General features: G+C 34.8%; 1 protein-coding gene and 1 pseudogene across 5 annotated transcripts in view; one reads left to right on the top strand and one right to left on the bottom strand.

Annotated features, from left to right (window-relative positions):
- WDSUB1 (WD repeat, sterile alpha motif and U-box domain containing 1) overlaps window positions 1-20,594 on the top strand; it is a 55,508-nt gene extending 34,914 nt beyond the window's left edge. For 3 of the 5 annotated variants that reach the window (XM_039855464.1, XM_039855468.1, XM_039855466.1), the window contains exons 11-12: window positions 13,498-13,587; window positions 20,208-20,594. In XM_039855464.1, coding sequence (XP_039711398.1) covers window positions 13,498-13,587; window positions 20,208-20,365 — 248 coding nt within the window. In that variant the 3' untranslated portion in view covers window positions 20,366-20,594. The remainder of the gene's footprint in view (window positions 1-13,497; window positions 13,588-20,207) is intronic. The other 2 variants (XM_039855467.1, XM_039855469.1) reach the window with 1 other exon arrangement.
- Window positions 16,586-16,704, bottom strand: LOC120597405 (uncharacterized; annotated as a pseudogene).
- Window positions 20,595-21,549: the final 955 nt, after the last annotated feature.

Below are 21,549 nucleotides of genomic sequence, written 5' to 3'. Positions count from 1 at the left end.
AAACAAGGTATGCCCTGTATTTTCTCCTAGTCTGTAGCTTGTCTTGTTATTTCCTTTTTAAAATTTTTTAATTTTTCAATTACAGTGGCCATTAATATTAATTTCAGGTGTGCAACATAGTGATTAGACATTTATATACCTTACAAAGTCCAATAAGTCTAGAACTCATCTCACAGCTTATAGTTATTACAAAATTATTGACTACATTCCCTATGCTGTACTTTTCATCTCTGTGACTGTTTTTATAACTGGCGATTTGTACTTCTTAATCCTTTCACCTTTTTCACCCATCTTCCCAACCCGCCTCCTATCTGGCAACCATCAATTTGTTCTCTGTATCTATGAGTTTGTTTTTGTTTTGTTTATTTTTTAGATTCCATATATAAGAGAAAACATGGTATTTGTGTTTGACTTATTTCACTTAGCATAATACCCTCTAAGTCTTTCCATGTTGTCACAAAAGGCAAGATTTCATTCTTCTTTTTTATGGCTGAGTACTATTCCATTGTACATATGTATCACATCTTTATCCATTCATCTCTCAATGAACATTTAGGTTACTTCCATATCTTGGCTATTGTAAATAATGATGCAGTGAACATAGGGGTACATATATCTTTTCAAACATGTGTTTTTGATTTCTTCAGATAACTACCCAGAAGTAGAATTGCTGGGTCATATGGTAGTTCTATTTTGAATTTTTTGAGGAACCTCCATACTGTTTTCCATAGTGATTGCACTAATTTACAATCCCTTTTCTCTACATCCTCACCAACACTTGTTTGTTGATTTGTTAATGACAGCCATTCTGACAGGTATGAGGTGATATCTCATTGTGGTTTTAATATTCATTTCCCTGATGATTAGTGATGTTGAGCATCTTTTCCTATGTCTATTGGCCATCTGTTCTCTTTGAAGAAATTTCTATTCAGGTTCTCTGCCCATTTTTTAATTAGATTGTTTTTTTGTTTTTTGGTTTTTTTTTGGTGTTAAGCTGTGTGAATTCCTTAAGAATTTTGGCCATTAACCCCTCATCAGATGTATCATGGGCAAATATCTTTTCTCAATCAGTAGGTTATCTTTTTGTTTTGTTGATGGTTTCCTTCACTGTGCAAAAACTTTTTAGTTTGATGTAGTCCCATTTGTTTTTTATTCCGTTTCCTTTGCTTGAAGAGACATATCCATATAAATATTTCTAAGAGGAATGTCAAAGAGTCTACTGCCTGTTTTCTTCCAGGTGTTTTATGGTTTCAGGTCTTACATTTATGTCTTTAATTCATTTTGAGTTTATTTTTGTATATGGTGTAACAAAGTGCTCTAGTTTCATTTTTTTTTTTTTTTTTTGCTGTATCTTCAGTTTTCTCAACATTTGTTGAAGAGACTGTCTTTACCTCATTGCATATTTTTGACTTATTTGTCATATATGACTTGGTCATATTGGTGTATGTTTATTTCTGAGCTCTCTATTCTGTTCCATTGACCGCTATATCTGTTTTTATGACAGTACCATGCTGTCTTGATTACTATAGCCTTGTAGTATAGTTTGATATCAGGTAACTTGATACCTCCAACATTGTTCTTATTTCTCAAGATCGCTTTCGCTATTCAGAGTTTTTTTGTAGTTTCATATAAATTTGAGGATTATTTGTTCCAGATCTGTGAAAAATGCCATTGGAATTTTGATAAGGATTGCACTGAATCTAAAGATTGCTTTGGGTTGTATGGACATTTTAATGATGTTAATTTTTCATATCCACAAGAACAATATATCCTTCCATTTGTTTGTATCTTCTTCAGTTTCTTTCCTCAATGTCTTAGTTTTTTGAATAGAGATCTTTTACCTCTTTGGTTAAATGTATTCCTAGGTATTTCATTCTTCTTGATGTAATTGTAAATGGGATTGTTTTCTTAATTTCTCTGATATTTTGTTGTGGGTGTATAAAAATGCAACTGATTTCTGAATGTTAATTTTGTATCCAGCTACTTTACTGAAGTCATTTAGTCTAATAGTTTTTTTTTTTTTGGTGGACTCTTTAGTCTTCTCTATATATCATATACAAATGATGACATTTTTACTTCTTCCTTCCCAATTTGGATGCATTTTCTTTTTCTCGTCTGATTGCTGTGGCTAGAACATCCAATACTATCTTGAATAAGAGTGGTAAAAGTGGACATCATTGTCTTGTTCCTGACTGTAAAGAAAAAGCTTTCAGCTTTTCACTGTTGAGTATGTGGATTTGTCCTGTATGGCCTTTATTATGTTGAGGTATGTTCCCTCTGTCCCCACTTTGCTAGAGTTTTTATCATAAATGGATGTTGGATGTTGTCAAATGCTTTCTCTGCATCTACTGATATGATCATATGATTTTTATCCTTCATTTTGCCACATATCACGTTAATTGATTTGTGGCTATTGAACCAGACTTGCATCACAGGAATAAATCCCACTTAATCATAGCATCTGATATTTTTAATGTATGGCTGAATTCAGTCTGCTAATATATATATTTTTAATTTTTTACTTTTTTTATTTTTTTTATGGTGACATTTGTTAATGAAATCTAATAAGTTTCAGCTGTATACTTAACAGTAAGGCATATATATATTTACACTGTGTTCACCTCCCATAGTTAGATTTCTTTCTGTCACCACATATTTGACCCACTTTACCCTGTCTACCACCCCTCTCCCCTCACCCTCTGGTAACCATTAGTCTATTGTCTATGTCCATGAGTCTGTTTGTTTGGCCTGTTCATTTAGTGCTTTTAGGTTTATATCCCACATATAAGTGATATCATGTGATTTTCAGCTTTTTCTGTCTTATTTCGCTTAGCATGATTATCTCGAGGTCCATCTATATTGTCGCAAATGACAGTATTTCATCTCTTCTTATGGCTGAGTAATATTCCATTGTATATATGTACCACAGCTTCTTTAGCCAATCATCTATTGTAAGACATTTCGGTTGATTTCATGTCCTGGCTACTGTGAATAATGTCACTATGAACATCAGTGTGCAAATATCTTTTCAGATATGGGTTTTCAAGTCTTTAGGGTAAATACCCAGTAGAGGGATTGCTGGATCATATGGCAGATCAATTCTTAGTTTTTTGAGGAACCTCCATACTGTTTTCCATAGCGGCTGTACCAATTTTCAGTCCCACCAGCAGTGTATGAGGGTTCTTTTTTCTCTGCATCCTCTCCAACATTTGTTATTACTTGTCCTGTTGATTATAGCTATTCTAACAGGTGTGAGATGGTATCTCATTGTGGTTTTGATTTGTATTTCCCTAATATCTAGAGATGCTGAGCATATTTTCATATATTTGTTCACCATTTGTATGTCCTCTAGGGAGAACTGTCTGTTCAGGTCCTCTGCCCATTTTTTGATTGGATCATTTGTTTTTTTGTTGTTATTGAGTCGTATGAGTTTTTTGTATATTTTGAATATTAGGTCCTTAACAGAGGCGTTGCTTGCAAATATATTTTCCATTTGGATGGTTGTCTCTTCACCTCGTTGACGGTTTCTTTTGCTGAGCAGAACTGCTAATATTTTTTAAAGGATTTTTGCATCTATGTTCATCAGGGATATTGGCCTATAATCTTTTTGTAGTGTCTTTGTCTTTTGTACTGTGATAATGCTGGCTTCATAAAATGAGCTTGGGAGCCTTCCTTCTCCTTCAGTTTTTTGGAACAGTTTGAAAAGGATAGGTATTAATTCTTTGAATGTTTGGTAAAATTCACATATTAAGCCATCTGGTCCAGGACTTTTGTTGGGGAGTTTTTTGATTACTGGTTCGATATCATTTGTCGTTATTTCTCTGTTTAGAGTTTCTGTTTCTTCCTGATTCAGTCTTGGAAGCTTAAATGTTTTCAGGAATTTATTCTTTTATAACAGGTTGTCCAGTTTGTTGGCATATAATTGTAGTTATTTCTTTTGTTTTTATTTGGAGCCTCTTTTTTTTTTTTTTTTCTGGATGCATCTAGCTTAAGGTTTATCAATTTTATCTTTTCAAAGAACTAGTTCTTGGTTTCATTGACTTTTTTTGTTTGTTTTTCTAGACTCTATTTCATTTCTTTCCACTCTGATCTTTATTATTTCCTTCCTTCTACTCACTTTGGGCTTTGCCTGTTCTTTTTTTGTTGTTCTTTTTTTTTTTTTTTCCCCTAGTTCCATTAGGTGTAAAGTTAGATTTTTCTTGTTTCTTGAGGTAGGCCTATATTGCTCTAAATTTCCTTTAGAACTACTTTGGCTGTGTCCCATAGATTTTGGGACTATGTGTTTTTATTTTCATTTGCTTAAGGTGTCTTTTGATTTCTTCCTTGATCTCGTTGTTAACCATTCATTGTTTAGTAGCATGTTATTTAGCCTCTGTGTATTCGTGTTTTCAGTTTTCTTCTTGTAATTGATTTCTATACCATTGCGATTGGAGAATATGCTTGATATGATTTTAGTCTTCTTAAATTCATTGAGACTTGTGACCTAGCATATGGTCTGTCCTGCAGAACGTTCCATGTGCACTTGAAAAGAATGTGTATTCTTCCGCTTTGGAGTGAAATGTTTTAAAAATATCAGTTAAGTCCGTCTGCTCTAATGTGTCATTTGAAGCCACTATTTCCTTATTAATTTTTGTCTGGATGATCATTGATGTCAATGGGGTATTAAAGTCTCCTACTATTACTATGTTACTGTTGATCTCTCCCTTTATCTTCATCAATATTTGCTTTGTATATTTAGGTGCTCCTATGTTGGGTGCATGAATGTTTACAATGGTTATATCCTCTTGTTGGATTGATCCCTTTATCATTATGTAATGTCTTTTTTTGTCTCTTATTATAGTCTTTGATTTAAAGTCTGTTCTGTCTGATATAAATGTTGTTACCCCACCTTTTTTTTTTTCACTTCCATTTATGTGAAATATCTTTGTCCATCTCTTTTAGTCTCTGTTTTGATCTGAAGTGGGTCTCTTGTAGATAGCATCTGTATGGGGCTTGTTTTCTTATCCATTCAGCTACTCTGTGTCTTTTGATTGGAGCATTTAATCCATTTACATTTAAAGTGATTACCAGTAGGTACAGTTATTGTCATTTTATATTTGTTCTTCACTCTCCCCCTCACCCCCCGCAGTCCTTCTTCTTAAAGAAGTCCCTTTAACATTTCTTGTGATACTTGCTTGGTGGTGATGAATTCCTTTAACTTTTTCTGGTCTGGGTAGCTCTTTATTTCTCTTTCGATTCTAAATGAAAGCTTTGCTGGGTAAATTAATTTTGGTTGTAGGTCTTTGCTTTTCATCATTTTAATATTTTGTGTCAATCTATAGTAAAGTTTCTATTGAGAAATCAGCTGCTTGTCCTATGGGAGCTCCCTTGTACATAATAAGCTGCTTTTCTCTTGCTAATTTTAAGATTCTTTGTCTTTAACATTTGGCATTTTAATGATGATGTATCTTGGTATAGGCCTCTTTGGCTTTATCTTGTTCGAGACACTGTGCTTCCTGGACTTGTATGTCTGTTTCCTTGTGCGAGGCTTGTGGCTGCTTAATTGGAGCTACGTTCTAAGCTAACACTAACTGTAGCTTATGCCAGGCTTGGGGCCACCTGATAGGAGTAACAATGCAAGTTGAGACTGGTCACTGCTTGTGCTGGGCGTGGGTTCACTTATTAAGATGTACAGGGCACAGCAAAGCTTGCTGCTACTCCTTTGGGGCATGTGGACCTTTGAGTGATTTTAGAAAAGTCTTTGCAGCACACAGGCGGGGTGCTTTTGTGGAAGAGCTTGTAGAAGTTTAGGCTGGATGCATGAGTTGTGCACGAGAATCGCAGGGAATCACCAGAGTGGAGTGAATGTTATTAGCCAGGTTAATGGAGAGCACAGATTTGGCATTCATCTGCACCTGCTGGCTGGCTGGGAGAAGCTCTCAACAAAGGAACAATGAATGGCACCTACTAGCACTTGTGTCCCTGCAGAGTGCTGCCTTGATCCCTGTTCCTCCAGCCCTTGCCTCAAAGCCCGTCAGTTAAGTTCCTCCCAGTATGTCCTTGGTGCCCTTTGAGTTGCTGTCCCTGTGCTAGAATCCAGAGCAAGTGAGTTTGTGAGTGAGGGAGTCCATGTACGGGCCCCTCAAGAGGAAAGCCTGGGACTCCAGCAGCCCTCCATCTTAGACGCAATCCTTGCTGGACATTATGGGAATTCCTCTTCCCAGCACTGGTGCCCTAGACTGTGAAGCCCAGTGTGGGTATGGGACCCCTTGCTTTTCACGGGGGACCTCCATAGCCAAGCTATACCCTCTCATTCTTAATCTTCACACCATGGGGCCTGCTTGTTCAGTGTCTTCACCCTTCCTACCAGTCTTGTTGTGCCTTCTTTATATTCTTAGGTATAGAGCTTCTGTTCAGGTGATTCTCAATGATGGTTCTGAAATTTAGTTGTAATTTTGATGTGCTCATGGGAGGAGATGAGCACGGTGTTTACTCTGCCATCTTGACTGAAGCACCTCATCATTTTCTTAATGATGTCTCTTAAAGAGCAAACATTTAAAATTTTTGATAGTTCAATTATTTTTCCCTTAACAATTTACACTTTTAGTGGCATATTGAAATCTGTCTACCCCGATATTGCAAAAGATTTTATCATAAACTATGTTGTCTTCTAAATGTTTTACAGTTTAAAATTTTATGTTCGTGATTTACTTCAAACTGTTTTTGTGTGGTGTGAGGTAAACTTCTTTTCCTAAATGGATACCCAGTTGTTCCAACGGCATTTGAAAAATCTTTTCCCATTGGATTATCTTGGCACCTTTGTTGAAAATCAGTGGAATCTACCACTGGTTATTCAAGACTTTCTCTAATATTCTCTTGATCTTCTTGTCAATTCTTATGCCTCAGTGCCTTGAATACTTTAGCTTTGTATTAAGTCTTGAAATCAGATAGTGTAAGTCATTTTAGTTCTTTTTCAAAACCGCATATTCCATATAGATTTTAGAATCACTTTCCCATTTCCTACAGAAAAGCATAATGGGTGTGTGTGTGGGGTGGGAGTAAAAAAAAAAAAAAATCTTCTCCAAGGTTCATCCAGGTAGTTGCAAATATCAGGATTTCCTTCTTTATTAAGATTGGATAATATTCCATTGTGTGTATATACCACATTTTGTTTATCCATTCTTCCACTAATGGACCCTTGTGTTGCTTCTATCTTTTGGCTGTTGTGAACAATGCTGCTATGAACATGGCTGTGCAGATATCTCTTCGAGATCCTGTTTTCAATTATTTTTTTATAACCAGAAATGGAATTGCTGGATCACACTGTAATTCTATTTTTAATTTTTTGAGGACCTTCCATACTGTTTTTCATAGCGGCTGCACCATTTTACATTCCTGCCAACAGTGCACAAGGGTTCCAATTCTTTTGCATCTTCACCAGCACTTATTTTCAATTTTTTTTTTTTGTAGCAGCCATTCTTATGGGTATGAGGTGACATCTCATTGTAGTTTTAAATTACATTTTCCTAATGATTAATGAGGTTGAACATCTTTTCATATGCTTATTATTCATTTGTACATCTTTGGAGAAATGTCTATTCAAGTGCTATGCCCATTTTTAAGATCAGGTTTTTTGTATTGTTTAGTCCTTTCCCCCTGCCCCTTCCCCTTTTTGTTTATTACACTGGCCAAGGATTTCCAGTATGATATTGAAAAAAGTGGTGAAAATAGACATTCTTACTTTAACCTTCTCTTAGGAAGCATTCAATCTTCACCATTAAGTATGATGTTAGATGCCCTCTATCAAGTTAAAGAAGTTCCTTTCTATCCTGAGTTGCTGAGAATTTTTTTAATGCTTATCCATTGAAATAATCTGGCTTTTTCCTTTAGCCTGTACAATGATAGATTACTGTATTCGTTTTCTGTTGCTGCCCTAACAAATCATCACAAAAGTAGTGGCTTAGAGCAGAATTTCTGTAGGTTAGAAGTCCAGTACAGTCACTCTGGCTAAAAGTAAGGTGTTGGTAGGCTCTGTTCTTTTTTGGAGGCTCTAATGGACAATCCTGCTCATTTAGGTTCTTGGTGGAATTCAGTTCCTTGTGATTGTAGGACTGAGGGCCCTATTGTTTTTTTGTTTTTGTTTTTTACTGACTATAAGCTGAGGGCTGTTCCCAGCCCTAGTAGACAAAACGATGGCTTCCCAAAGATGTCCATGTCCTAATCCCCAGAGCATGTGAATGTTAGCTTATATGGCTGAAAGCGGCTTTGCAGATGTGACTAGGGATCTGGAGAAGAGGAGATTCTCCTGTATTATCTGGGTGGACCCAAGGTAACCACAAGAATCTTTATAAGTAAAAGAGGGAGGATAGGAGAGTGAAAGACGACGTTATGACAACAGAGCAAAGATTGGAGTGATGTGAGAATGTGAGCCAAGGAATTCAGTCAGCCTCTCACTGATAAAGGCAAAGAAACAGATTTTTTCCCTAGAGCCTTCAGAAGGAATGCCACCCTGCTAACACCTTGATTTTTAGTTCAGTGAAACTAATGTCATACTTCTGATCTGCAGAACTGTAAGATAACAAATTGTGTTGTTTTAAGTCATCAATTTGATATTGAAGCAATAGGAAACTAATCCACTGGCTTCTAGAGGTGGTCAAATTCCTTGGCTTGTGGCCTTTCTGCATCTTTCAAACCCAACAGTAATGGGTTGTATCTCTTTGCATCATATTGCATCTCTTTGGTCTTCTTTACTCTTCTGTATTTAAGAACTCACGAGGTGATATTGGGGTGTTCGGGATAATCTAGTATAATTTTCTATCTTAAAATCTGGTGCTTAGCAACTTTTTTTCCCTTTTGCCATGTAACATATTCACAAGTTCCAGGATTAGTACAGATAAATTTGTGGGGCCATTATTCTACCTGCCACAATTCCATTCATTGATTTTTTAAATGGCGCTAATACACACAGACACGGACACACACAGACACACACACACACACACAGACACGGAGACACAGACACACACACAAAATTTACCATTTTAACAATGAGTGTGCAGTTCCTTGATATTAAGTACATTCACAGTGTTGTGCAACCATCACCACCATTCAAGTCCAGAACTCTTTTCATCATGCAAAACTGAAACTATACCCATTAAGTAATAGCTGCCATTTTCCCCTTCCCCCAGCCACTGGTAACTACCAGTCTTTATTTCTCTAAATTTGACTATTATAGATACCTCATATAGGTGGAATCATGCAGTATCTGTGTTTGGTACTTAGCATAATGCCTTCAAGGTTCATCCACATTGTAGCATGTGTCAGAATTTCTTTCCTTTTTAAAGCCGAATAATATTCAATTGTATGTATATACTACATTTAGTTTATCCAATCATCTAACTATGGATATTTGGATTGTTTGCACCATTTGGCTACTGTGAATAATGCTGCTGTGAACATGGATGTACAAATATCTGCTCAAGTCCATGCTTTCATTTCTTTTGGATACATACCCAGAAGTGGAATTGTTGGGTCATACAGTAATTCTAGATATATATATATATATATTTTTTGAGGAATCACCATACCATTTCCACAGTAGCTGCACCATTTTATATTCCCAGTAGCAATTCACAAAGTGTTCCAATTTTTCTACATCTTTGCCAATCCTTTTTTTCATGATACCTCATACCTATTGTCTTTCTAATTGTGGTTTTGATTTGCATTTCCCTAATGATTAGATTGTTAAGCATCTTATGTGCTTATCAGCTATTTTGTATATTTTCTTTGGAGGAATATCTATTGAATTCCTTTGCCCATTTTTCAGTCTGGTTTTCTTTGTTGTTGAGTTATAGGAGTTCTTTGTATATTCTGGATATCGATCTCTTATCAGATGTATGATTTGCAAATATATCTCTATTTCATGGGTTGCCTTTTCACTGTTAGAGTCCTTTGATACAGAAGTGTTTATTTTTGGTGAAGTCCAGTTTACCTTTTTGCCTGTGCTTTTGGTGTCATTTCAAGATATCATTACCAAATCCAATGTCATGAAGCATTCCCCGTATGTTTTCTCCTGAGTTAATATTGTCTTAGTTCCTACATTTAGGTCTTTGATCCATTTTGAGTTAAATTTTGTATATGGTGTAAGATAATGATCCAACTTCATTCTTTCATATGTACATAGATATCTAGTTTTCCCAGTACATTTGTTGAAGTGTTTTTTCCCCCATTGAATGGTCTTGGCACCCTTTTTGAAAACATTTACTATACGTGTGAGGGTTTATTTCTGGACTCTGTATTCTGTTGGTCTACATGTCTGTCTTTATTCCAGTACCACACTGTTCTGATTACTGTCTATTTGTAGTAACTTTTGAATTCAGAAAGTGAGTCGTCCAACTTTGTTTTGGCTGTTCAGATCCCTTGCAAATCCATATGAATTTTAGGATAGATTTTTCTATTTCTGCAAAAAGTGTCACTGATTTTGATAGGCATTGCATTGACTCTGTAATTGCTTTGGATAACATGAGAATTTTAACTGTTGAGTCTCCCAACCCATGAACACAGGATATCTTTACTTCTGTATCTTTGATTTCTTTTAGCAGTTTTATAGTTTTCAGTGTATAGTCTTTCGCTTTCTTGCTTATTTACCTAAGTATTCTTTGTGATGCTATTTGTAAATGGAATTTCTTTAATTTCCTCTTTAAATTCTTTAGTGTATGGAACCATAAGTGATTTTGTATGTTAATTTTTGTATCCTGCAACTTTGCTGAATTAATTATACATTTTTTGTGGAGTCTTTAGGTTTTGAATTATCTTACTACATATTGCTAGATTTGATGTAATATTTGCAGTATTTTTGTATCTGTTCATAAGATATGTTAGTTGTAGCTCTCTTGTAACAACTGTCCTTGAGGGTAATTATGAGGGTAATTCTGGCCTCAGGTTATTGGTAGAATTTTTTTTCATTAAAAATTTGATAAAGCTTATCAGTGAAGTAAGTCATCCAGGTGTGGGTTTTTTTTGTAGGAGTTTTTAACTACACATTGTTATGAATTCAGATCTAGCTTTTAATAGGTTAGTCTATCAAATTATATTTGTGAATGCTTTTTCTTGGAGGTTTGCAGTTTTTATGACCTTAAAATAGTCTCGTTGGCATCACTTAATGTATTTTGTCTTGTTTTAATCTTGGGTCTCTTGCTTTTTGTTTATAGCTGCATGCTGTCTTTCAATCTTTTTCTAAACCATAAGTGTGCATCTTAAATTTTCACATAGTGAATATCTTTCACCAAGGATAATCAATATCCTGACTTTTACCATAGTTTAATAAAAATGTACTTATGATTAATCTCTTTTAGGTCAAACTTCTTTCGTTAAGCGCCATGTTTTTGTGATTTGTTCACATTGTTGCACAAAGCAGTAATTGTTCTCATGGGTGAATATACAATTTATCCATTCTACTGTTGATAGTCATTGTTGGCTGTTATAACCAGTGCTGCCCTGAACCTTTATTCATGTTTTTTTGGTGAACATACATATGCATTTTTATTGGGTATATTCTTAGGCGTAGATATACAGATATTCAGAGTGGACGAATTCTTTTACACTTTCACCAGCAGTGTATGAGACTTCTAGTTGCTCTATAGCTTTAAGTGTGTCTTTCAGTTTGACCTTTGTAGTACCACTCATTTATTTTTATTAAAGCAATTGTAGATTCACGTGCAATTCTAACAGACTTGTATAATTTGTCCAGTTACCCCACTGGCAACACTGATGTAATCCACAAATCTTATTTTTCCAGTTTTACATGTATTTTAAGTTCTACACAATTTTGTCCCTTTTTGGAGGTTTGAGCGTCAACCCACTGGTAAAGACAGAACAGTTCCAAACCTACAAGGACCCCTGCTGTTGCCTTTTTATAACTATATCCATCACCTGCCTTCTCTTTTCTCACCTTCACCAGTCCATTTCTAAAATTTGGTCATTTCAAAAGTGTTATATGAATGGAATCATACTGTAAATAACTTTTTGGGACTAGTTTTTTCACTTAGCAAAATCCCAGAAGAGTCACTATTTTTAGCTTTCCTGTGTTACTTTGTTTTAGAGGTGTTCTCTCTGTGGAAAACATACAGTTGATTTTTAAAAAATAGTCCTCATCTTTAATAGAATTGATTTCTCTATATTGTGATCTATCTGTGTGAGATAATTCCTGCTAGCATGTTTCGAATTTAGTTTGCCGCCATCTTCTAGTTTCCTTTTCCCACTGGTACTCTGGAAGCCCTGTACTTTATATATCTATTGAATTGACTGCCTCAAAATTTTCCAAGACCCGTTTCTGCCTATAGTTTAGTATTCTTATACAGTATTTTTATTCATACATCCTTTTAAGTTATGAAAGGAGCACGTGCTTGGTGAAAAACACCATATTTTGAAAAAATTGCTTTTATTTAATATATCAGTATACCTTGTCAGTATATATTCAGAACTACTTCATTCTCTATTATAGGATAGTTATTTCATGTTATGTTATGCCATAAATTTACTCTGTTGATAGACATTGTTCTCCAAGTAATTCTGTAGAAAAAATCCTTATAGTATATACAGGTACACTTAGGCACAGCTATATTTTTAAATTTTATTATGTTCATTATTTTTTAAAATTGTCTAATTTTTGCTCATTTAGATTTCCAAATACATTTGAGAATCATTTTGTTATTCAACAAAAGAAAAATCAACATTTTGATTAGAATTACAGAAAACCTAAATGTTAAGTTTGGGGGTAAGGAGTAGAAATGACAATTAGGCATTTCATCTGTTCTTTTAGGTCTATTCTTAACAATTTAAATGTTAATTCATAATTTCAAAATTGTAAAAACCTAATAAACTATCTGACCAATTTGCTTTTTCTCTAAAGTTTTGTTTTGTCTCAATTATAAAGCAAGGACACACTCTCTGGCTTCTCTTGTTGCAGTGCAATGTCAGTTTCATGCTGATATTTTTTTCTTTGATACATATTTCTCGTTCAGGGTGCATAGTGCCACTTGAATGGAATTTAGGGCCTTTTATCAATTCAGCCATTCTATGTACCTCTTTAGACTTTTTAGGTAACTTTCTCAGACCTTCCTACCAGCCTTCTATTCTTAATGTTATTTAAAGCTTGTTTTCTGACTGTATTTGTTATTTCTGGAAATCTGATGTAGCATGTAGATTACGGGCATAGGCACTGGAGCCAGACTGCTTGGGTTTATACCCCAGCTCTGTCACTCCCTACTGTAGCCTTGGGGTTATTCAGGCCATGCATCAATTTCTCCCTAAGGTTGTGAAGATTGAGTTAATATAGGTAACAGTGCCCTGGTACAGTTTAATACTCAGCTGAGTATGTCAAAATATTTTTTCATAGTATACTGTTTCTTAGATTTTAGAAGTACTTACAGTTTGTATGTTTTTGTTTTCTGAGCTATGTGGGATCCTAATCCTGCTCTTTGTTGTCTGAGTGTGTTCCCTTTGTATTCTCATCTTCAGTCGAGTGTTACCTGTGGACTTCCAGTGTGGGAAGAGGGTATGTAGCTCCAGAGGTGTTGGGTTTGCTTTGTCCGTTTCCCAGGACCACAGGTGGGTAGCATAAATTCAGAGCCCGGGTCTGTGAGCTAATATTTTTCCCTTGAACCTTTCACTAGGGTGAAGCTATCTGAACCTAGAAGTTTCAAATCCATGTAAAGAGTTGCTTCTTTTAGTCACTATTTAGTGTAGCAAGAAATTTTGGGGTTTAATCTGTCAGAAATGGAATTCTAAGGTATGAAAATCTTATAATAGGTATTATTTTGGTATTTTACCAGAACCAATTCATCTGAGTATATTAAACTGATTTAAAATAAGATTTTGTGAATGGAGCTTAATTACTTCCTAGAACTTTCTGTACAGTTCTTGGTATCTTGGCTTATAGCAAGTCAGATGGTACTAATTGGATGAAAATAAGGTAGTGAAAAACAAGCAAACTTAGTTAATACTGAATGTAATATGCACTATTTGATTTCAAATAAGCTAACTAGTTGCAGAAAACTTCATATATGATTAAAGAACCCAGGAGTATCAATATTGAGTCAGCTGCAGTTGTTTTTAGTTACAATAAAATAGTTTCATTCATACATAAAAGGTTCTGTATCACTGATAATTCCTCCTGCTACTTTGGGATGAACTTTGGTAGAACAGTCTCAAACTGTTTAATTAGCAGTGCTGTGGGTCCACTTAGAATTCTTGTTTTCTCTGTTCATCAAATGTGTCACCAGTAGAAAACTGTTGATTATTTCAAAGAATCACTATAATGCCATGGAAAGGTGATATTAAACTTGGGGTAAAACTAGGGCCAGTGTAACTGACTTGCCTACAGTAGATAACTTGTACTTTCCAGAGTAGTTTGACATTTTATTTAATGCTACCACAAACATTCAAGGAAAACCTCACTAAGGGACTTCACTTGAAGGTAACAAAATACTATATGATAAATATAAAAAGGAATTATAAGAATGATAGCACTATTACCGAACATAATGGTAATCTTGAACAATTTTTGCTTGACTCATTCCTAAAGATTAGCTAACAAAGTGCTTCAAGCTAAAACAAGGATTCAGAAAGTTTAGAGATAGGCGAAAATGAGACAATTGCAACTAAAGGGGTAACATACTTGCCGACAAAAGGAGAATTAAGACCTTCCCAGAATTTAAAAAGACCATGATTCTCGGTGAAGATAACCATTTAGCTAGGCAATTCTAAACACAGCAACAGTTTTCATAAAGTAGAAACTATGGACAATGAGGAGAAAGCACAGTAATAGACTTGATCATACTTCTCAGTTCAGAATAAAGAATACATCTTTTTGAACACGAGCCATTCATAACCATATTTAAACACTGCCACCAGCAGAAACAAAAGTGAGTCCTTTTTACCTGAAGGTTAAAAACATGTTATTATTGAGCCTAGTGGGAAATGAATTAAAGGTCATTGAACTCACAATATTTCACAGTACTATTAAAAGGCATATCAGAGCTTCACATGGATCTCTCAGAACCAGGCCTCTAAGAAGGAAGAGCTACCCAGCTGGTGCTAGTTTCTCTAAAGGGGGAGGATAAGAATTTTAGGCAGTGCCAACAATGAAGCAAATCTGGAGTGTAACCAACTATCCCTGCCAGATGAAGGGCCATGGCCAGGCACATACTGGGAAGAGCCTTCACCCTGTCTTTGTCTCCCTTTAGAAGATCCTATTCCAAGATCTAACAGGGAGCCAGCTGGCAAAGCAGAAATGTGGCTTGTAGTATCCTGGCCTCAGCATGCCTCTCAGCATCATTTAGGTTGGGAGCTGAGAGATAATAGCTTAAGAGAGCTAATCAGCATTTAGCAAAAGAGAAATAGCCTTCGTGTGAGTGTGAAAAAAAAGCTTTTAAAAGGTAAATGGAAGATTTAAGAAAACCCTAGACATAATTATGCAAAATTTAAGTGTGAAACATAGCTGTAAAGTATACCTGGAACAAATGGAAAGCATTGCATTGTGATTGATAAGAAGACTATTAGGTTTCGTACTAGAGATTCAGGTGGTTCCACTAGAAAGAACACACAACCACCTAGAAAATTGAGTCTTGCTAGCTTTACTAGATATGAGAATGTTATAAAGTCTCTATAAATAACACAGTGTGGGATGGTCACATGAATAGACAGACCAACGGAAAATAATTTAAAAATTCAGAAATTGATCCAAGTGCATTTGGAAATTTAGTGAATAATGAAAATGGCATTTCACATCAGTGGGGAAAAATAATTCAAATAAGTGGTAGGTATTCTGACAACTAGCCATATGGAAAAGGATAGAACTGGCTTCATCTCTTATACTGTACATCTAAAATAATTTTAAGTGGAACAAAAACATAAAAAAGGTAACTTTACAAATCCCAGAAGAAAATAACTTGGTGGAAATAGGGATACTTCCTGACCTGGAATCAAAATCCAAAAGAAATGTGAAAAATTGCTGAAGTGTTCATAGTCCATAGATATAAAAAGTAAATCTAACATTTAAAGAATACTAATCCTTCTCAAACTCTTTCCAAAAACAGAAGAGAGAACTCTTCTAAACCCATTTTACAAGGCCAGCATTAACCAGATAAGGAAACTACAAGAAAATTAGACCAATATCTCTCCTGAACATTGATGAAAAATCCTCAAAATAACAAACCATATTCAGTGCATTAAAAGAATCATACACCATGATCAAGTGAGATTTATTCCAGCAATGCAAGGATGGTTCAATACTTGTAAATCAAAGTGATACACCACATTAACAAAAGGAAGGATAAAAATCACATGATTATCTCAATAGATGTATAAAAAGCTTTTGACAAAATTCAACATCTATTTATGATTAAAACTCTCAGCAAAGTGGATGAGGGAACATACCTTAACAAAGACCATATATGACAAGCCAAAAGCTTTTCCTCTAAGATCAGGAACAAGACAAGGATGCCTACTCTCACCTTTTTTCTTTTTTTGGCAAGGCAACCCTTGGTTGATCTCACAGATTGCAAGGACCTTGTCAGCTTACAATCCCTTATTTTTTTATTTTTTATGCCTACAGCACCAGGTTGTCCTAGGTGGTCTCCCATCCAAGTACTAACCAGGTCTGACCCTGCTTAGCTTCTGAGAACAGACAGGATTGGGCTTGTTCAGGGTAGCATGGCCATAGACGCATTCTCACCACTTATTTAACATAGTATTGGAAGTCCTAGCCAGATCAGGCAATAAAAGGCATCCAGGTTGGAAAGAGAGAAGTAAAACTGTCTGTATTTGCAGATGACACGATACCACATATAGAAAACCCTAAAGACTCTACCAAAAGACTGTTAGAACAAATTTAGTAAAATTGCAAGATACAAAAATCATTTGTATTTCTGTATACTACCTACAAGCTACCAAAAAGAAAAATTAAAACAGTCCCATTTACAATAACATTTAAAAGAATAAAATACCTAAGAATTTAATCAGAGGTGAAAGACCTATACACTGAAAACTATATGACATTGATAAAGAAATTGAAGAAGGCACAAATAAATGGCAAGATAACCTTTGCTCATGGATAAGAATATTCTTAAAATGTCCATTCTACCCAGAGCTATATACAGATTCAATGCAATACCTATTAAAATTCCAGTGGCATTTTCCACAGAAAGAGAACAATCCTAAAATTTGTATGGAACTACAAAAGACCCCAAATAGCCAAAGTGATCTTGAGAAAGAACACAGCCGGAGGTATGATTCCTATCTTAAACTTTATTACAAAGCTATAGTAATCAAAACAGTATCATACTGGTGGAAAAACAGACACATAGAGCAATGGAACAGAATAAAGAGCCCATAAATAAACCACACACGTAAGGTCAACTTACAACAAAAGAACCAGGAATATACGGTGGAGAAAGTATAGGCTCTTCAATAAATGGTGCTGGGAAAACTAGACAGCCACATGCAACAGAATGAAACTGGTCTGCTATCTTATACCATATACACAAATCAACTCAAATTAAAGACTTGAATATAAGACATGAAACTACAAAACTCCTACAAGAAAACAGAGGTGGTAAGCTTCTTGACATAGGTCTTTGTGATGACTTTTAAAGGCAGCAAAGCGAAAATAAACAAGGAGGATGACATCCAACTAAAAAGCTGCTGTACAGCAGAGGAAACCAATAAAATGAAAAGGCAATTTACTGAATGGAGAAAATATTTGCAAATCACATATCTGACAATAGTTAATATCCAAAATATATAAAGAATGTATATCACTCAACAGCAAAGAGGAAAAAAAAACTGAATAGACATTTTTTCTAAATATCTATTTTCTAAATCAAACCATAAAAGATACTACCTCACACCTGTCAAAAATGGCTATCAAAAAAAAAGTGTTGGCGAAGTTGTGGAGAAAAGGGAACCCTTATACACTGTTGATGGGAATGTAAATTGGTGCAGCCACTACAGAAAACAGTATGGAGGTTTCTTTAAAAATAGAGCTACCATATGATCCAGCAATTCTACTTCTGGGTATTTATCTGAAAGAAGCGAAATCACTAACTCAAAAAGCTATGTGCACACCACCCCCTATTCCTTGCAACATTATTTACAACAGCCATGTAAATAACCTGTGTCCATCAGTGGATGAATGGATAAAGAAAATGTATATTTTCTTTATGAAAAAGGAAATTCTAACATTTGTAATATCATAGATGGACCCTGAGAGCATTGTGCTAAGTAAAATAAGTCAGATAAAGACAGACAAATACCATAGGATCTCATTTATATGTGGAATCTAAAACAAGACATAAATCCAGAGAATAGATTGGTGGTAGGGAGGGGGTTAGGGGAGTGTTTGGGAAACCTCCAGTTATAAAATTCATATGTCCTGGGGATGTAATGTACGGAATGGTGACTATAGTTAATAATACTGTATTGTATATTAGAAAGTTGCTAAGAGAAGTCTTAAAAGTTTCTCATCACAAAAGGAAAAAATTTGTAACTGTGTGTGGTGAAAGATGTTTACTAGACTTATTGTGATCATTTCACTACATATATTTAATCATATATTTAATTATGTTATGCAATATGTTGTCGATTATATCTCAATTAAAAAATCTTCCTAAGAGCAACCCAGTAGAAAAATAGGCCAAAAATAGAAGTCAGTTCATAGGACAAGAAAAAGTAAATAGTTCTTAAACATATGAAAAATGTTCTCTTTCATAATAAATTAAAACCACCTGATATACTATACTGTTACTCATGAGAGACTGGAAAAAATACAGTTTGACAACATATTATTTTGGTGAGGCTCCAGGGAAAAGGAATTCTCATCAATATCGTTAGTAGGAATTTTTAAAAAATGGGAGAATTCCTATGGAACATTGGCATACGTAGCAAAATTATATATGTTTACCCTTTGATGTAGCAGTTCTACTTCTGAAATCTCCCCAAAATAAGACTGTTCATTGCAGCACTATTTGTAAAAGGCAAAGAATGGAAACGACCCAGATGTCCATTAATACATCCATACTATGGAATACTGCAAGAGAAATAAACATGCAAGGCATAGTTAAGTAGAAAACAAACCATCCAAAATAGTATACAGCATGCTAGCTTTTATGTAAGAATGCGTATATACTGTGTGTGTACACATACACTTGCTTGTATTTTCAAAAAGAAAATGATAAAAAGTAATATACATGGTTACCTACAAGAGAAGGGAGGGAACATGGATTAGAGATAGACTCCTCTGAATGTACCTTGTTTTGTAATTTTAACTTCAAAACCACTTAAATGTCTTACAGTTAAATCATGAAAACCAAACCAATCTCTAAAAATTAGGATAAAAAGGGAAGCAAATGGACCAAATTGTATGTCGAGCTGGTAACATAATCAAACAGGACAATTTTTTTCAAGTGATTTTCAAACACAGTATTGTAATTAGACAACCTCAGTGGATCCCTTATGTTAGTAATATACTGCCATTGTTAGTCTGAAACAATTGTGTGCATTGTAGATTAAAGCGAATAGGTTAACATGTACATGTAATTAGGAAGCCTTTCAGTTTGAGAAAGAGCTACCAGTATAAAAAGGTATAGTGAAGCAAAAGCTCCAGTCTTTATATGTGCAAAGAATTTTCAAGAACATGATATTAAAAATTTTAGCCAGTGGATCTTAATTTTACTTTTTGTATCATAAATCCCTTTAGTGTCAGGTCCTTAGTGGGATGAATTCTATAATCTCTCCGTATCTGTTTCCCTCACTTTTCAGTGTGTTGGAAAGTTTTGCCAAGTTATTCCTAAGGCTCCTTCCTGTCATGTTTAGCCATTTTAATTTACACACATAGCTAACATTTCTAATGTATCTTTAGTACCACTCGACCTGGCTCATTGCCTTGTCTTCCTCTCCACTACCTCTGAATTACCGGCAGAGTTCTTTTTCAGTTGTAGTCTTCAAAAGGCAATAAAATATGGACAGTGTTCAAGGTAATTTGTGCAATATTAATGCCTCTTAAATGGTAGAATTTAGGGTGTTGTGGTAGAAATATTTTGGGAGTAGTGGTACAAGAGGACCACTTAAATCACAATAAAAGCCTTGGCAATGGAGTTTTTATACCTAACTCATTTTAATCATAACTTCTCTTTCCTACACTGTAAATAATTTTTGTGTTTTTTTTTTAGATGGCTATTCATATGAAAAGGAAGCAATAGAAAATTGGATAAGCAAAAAGAAACGTACGAGTCCAATGACAAATCTTGTTCTTCCTTCAACAGTTCTTACCCCAAATAGGACTCTGAAAATGGCCATCAATCGATGGCTAGAGACATATCAAAAATAAAATTGTTTATATTTTCTCAGTGATCTCATTTGAATGAGTTAAAGGTAATCAGATGTTATTAAAAGCAAAACAGAGGAGAAAGGTAAACTTCTTAAATTTAGTTACCTATAAAAAACTACTAATATTTTAAAAATACATGGGCTAAATAACACATCTAATCTCTTTTCTATTTTTATTGTGAAAACTGTTTTGTACCTGTAGAGAAATAAAGTCTTACTTTGATTTTAAATTGCAATGCTCAGATTTATCCTTGTTAGATATAGGTCATATCCCATTACAATCAAAGATTGGAATAATCTAGAATATAACAATTAAATCCTAGTTAAGAGCCATTCATTTGATAACTCTTTGGAATCCTTCTAAGGAGAATTTGTAGCAAAATAATTTTAGATGTGTTTATGACTAAACTGAGAAAATAACTTTGACATGTTTAAGTGGTAATGAATTTTTCTTCCTTGTCTGAAACCTACATACAAGTTAGATGGAATAAATTATCACAAATACATTAAGTTGACTTTGCTGAAAAACAAAGTGGCAGAGTAGCCCTTTTTTAGGATGTGGAAACAAAGTTCTCACATAATATTCTAAGCTAGGGTGACTAGACATTTTTACACAGTAGACTGATATTTAATACAACGTCTTGAAAGCATTCACTTAGAAGAAAACTTCAGGAAGCTGAGAATGTATTGACTTTACATACCTGTCGTAGGCTGTTTTCCAGAATGGAAGCCATTAGTGGGGGTGCTCATTAGGATTAAATAGGAAGGGCAAGCAGGCCCCAGGCCCTGTGTTTATTCCCCAAACTGTCGCGGTAGTTGTTCAACAATTTCAAAATGCAGAAATAAAAGGGGAAAAGCAATGTTAATTACCTTATATATTTAGTCTTTTCCTATATTTTATAAACTTATAGCTAATAAGCTATATGTTCACAGAAAGGTAGAAAGCCTAACGACCACAGAAATCTCCAAATGCCTTTTCTTTATAATTGCTGCTTTGTACAATTTTAGTCATCCTACTGTATCACTGAATTTTACTTCCTTTGTGTCATAGCTGGGATTCACAATCTGATTCTAGAAGGGTATCTTTTTTTTTTATACATGTGCTTCTCACATTCTTATGAGGACAAAAAATGGTTGGGAACATGTTCTAGGTTTTTTTTTTTTCCTGTTGTAGTCTGTAGTGAA

The sequence above is a fragment of the Pteropus medius genome, unplaced genomic scaffold, assembly GCF_902729225.1.
Source record: "Pteropus medius unplaced genomic scaffold, Ma_sr-lr_union100, whole genome shotgun sequence".
In the NCBI taxonomy this organism is placed as follows: domain Eukaryota; kingdom Metazoa; phylum Chordata; class Mammalia; order Chiroptera; family Pteropodidae; genus Pteropus; species Pteropus medius.
This window is presented reverse-complemented; position numbering and strand designations above follow the sequence as displayed.